The sequence below is a fragment of the Cyprinodon variegatus genome, unplaced genomic scaffold (genome assembly GCF_000732505.1).
Source record: "Cyprinodon variegatus isolate N-32 unplaced genomic scaffold, C_variegatus-1.0 Scaffold257, whole genome shotgun sequence".
Lineage (NCBI taxonomy): Eukaryota > Metazoa > Chordata > Actinopteri > Cyprinodontiformes > Cyprinodontidae > Cyprinodon > Cyprinodon variegatus.
This window is the reverse complement of record NW_015150710.1, coordinates 201,099-202,213: the sequence shown is the minus strand read 5'-3', so window position 1 is coordinate 202,213 and position 1,115 is coordinate 201,099. Positions and strand designations below refer to the sequence as shown.

The 1,115-nt window shown below is 48.0% G+C and overlaps 1 protein-coding gene across 1 annotated transcript in view; it reads left to right on the top strand.

Annotated features, from left to right (window-relative positions):
• fgfr1op (FGFR1 oncogene partner) overlaps positions 1-1,115 on the top strand; it is a 29,262-nt gene that overhangs the window by 2,193 nt on the left and 25,954 nt on the right. The window contains exons 2-3 of the mRNA XM_015382463.1: positions 273-326; positions 399-453. Coding sequence (XP_015237949.1) covers positions 273-326; positions 399-453 — 109 coding nt within the window. The remainder of the gene's footprint in view (positions 1-272; positions 327-398; positions 454-1,115) is intronic.

Below are 1,115 nucleotides of genomic sequence, written 5' to 3'. Positions count from 1 at the left end.
GAAACAAAGGTGTTGATGGCAGCAGCACAGCTGATATTTCTCTCCAGGATGGAGTCACAGCCAAAGGCAGGGTCATCAACAGTTGAAAAAACCGTCGTAGAATGGAGAGAAATCACTTTTAATGGCGAGATAAAAAGCTGGACAGGGTTAGCGTCTGACTGACCTGCCTGAGTTTCTAGAATGTGACTGAGGAGGAGTTCAAGCTGCAGCAAATAAACGTCCCTCTGCTAATATCCTGATGTTGTCCTGCTTTGGTTTGTCTGTTCTGCCAGGCGGAGATGAGGGCAGCCGTGTTTCTGGCCATGGAGGACCAGGACCGACTGGAGGTGAAGCTTCTTCATGATTCCATCCACCCCTGCTGTTATCATCAGCTAAAGTTCTCCTTTATCTTCTTACAGAATAAAACGCCGCTCATTAATGAGAACCTGAAGAAATGTCTCAGCACCAAAGACGGTGAGTTCGTCCCTCTGCTTCGTTCACAGGCTCAGCTGCAGACCTTCATCCTGGGAAAGACTCCGACCAGGTGGAGGACAGCAGACTGAGATCAGTTCAGTTCCAAGAAGGAGCAGAGAAATCAGGGTTGCAGTGTTGCTTTAAGGCCACAGGGGGGCGCTGGTGCAGCTTCACACTGCAGTTTGTTTTAGAACCTTTGAACTTTAGGTTCTAGATCATTTCAGCAGTTTGAACAAACTTGAGGAGGAGCTGTTCTGATCTGGTTCCTGATGTTCTGGTCCAGTTTTCAGAGTTCTAATCCGGTTCCTGATATTCTGATCAGGTTCCTGATTCTGGTCCAGTTCCCAAAGTTCTGGTCTTGTTCATGATGTTCTGATGTGGTTCCCAAAGTTCTGGTCCGGTTCCTGATGTTCACATCTGGTTGCTGGTCTTCTGTTCCGGTTTCTGTAATCAGGTTCCTGATATTCTGGTTCCCAAAGTTCTGATCAGGTCCCTGGTGTTCTGGTCCAGTTCCTGGTGTTCTGGTCTGGTTTCTGGTGTTCTGGTTCTGATTTGGTTCCTGATGTTCTGGTCCAGTTCCTGGTGTTCTGGTTCTGATCCAGTTCCTGATGTTCTGGTCCAGTTCCTGGTGTTCTGGTTCTGATCCAGTTCCTGATGTTCTG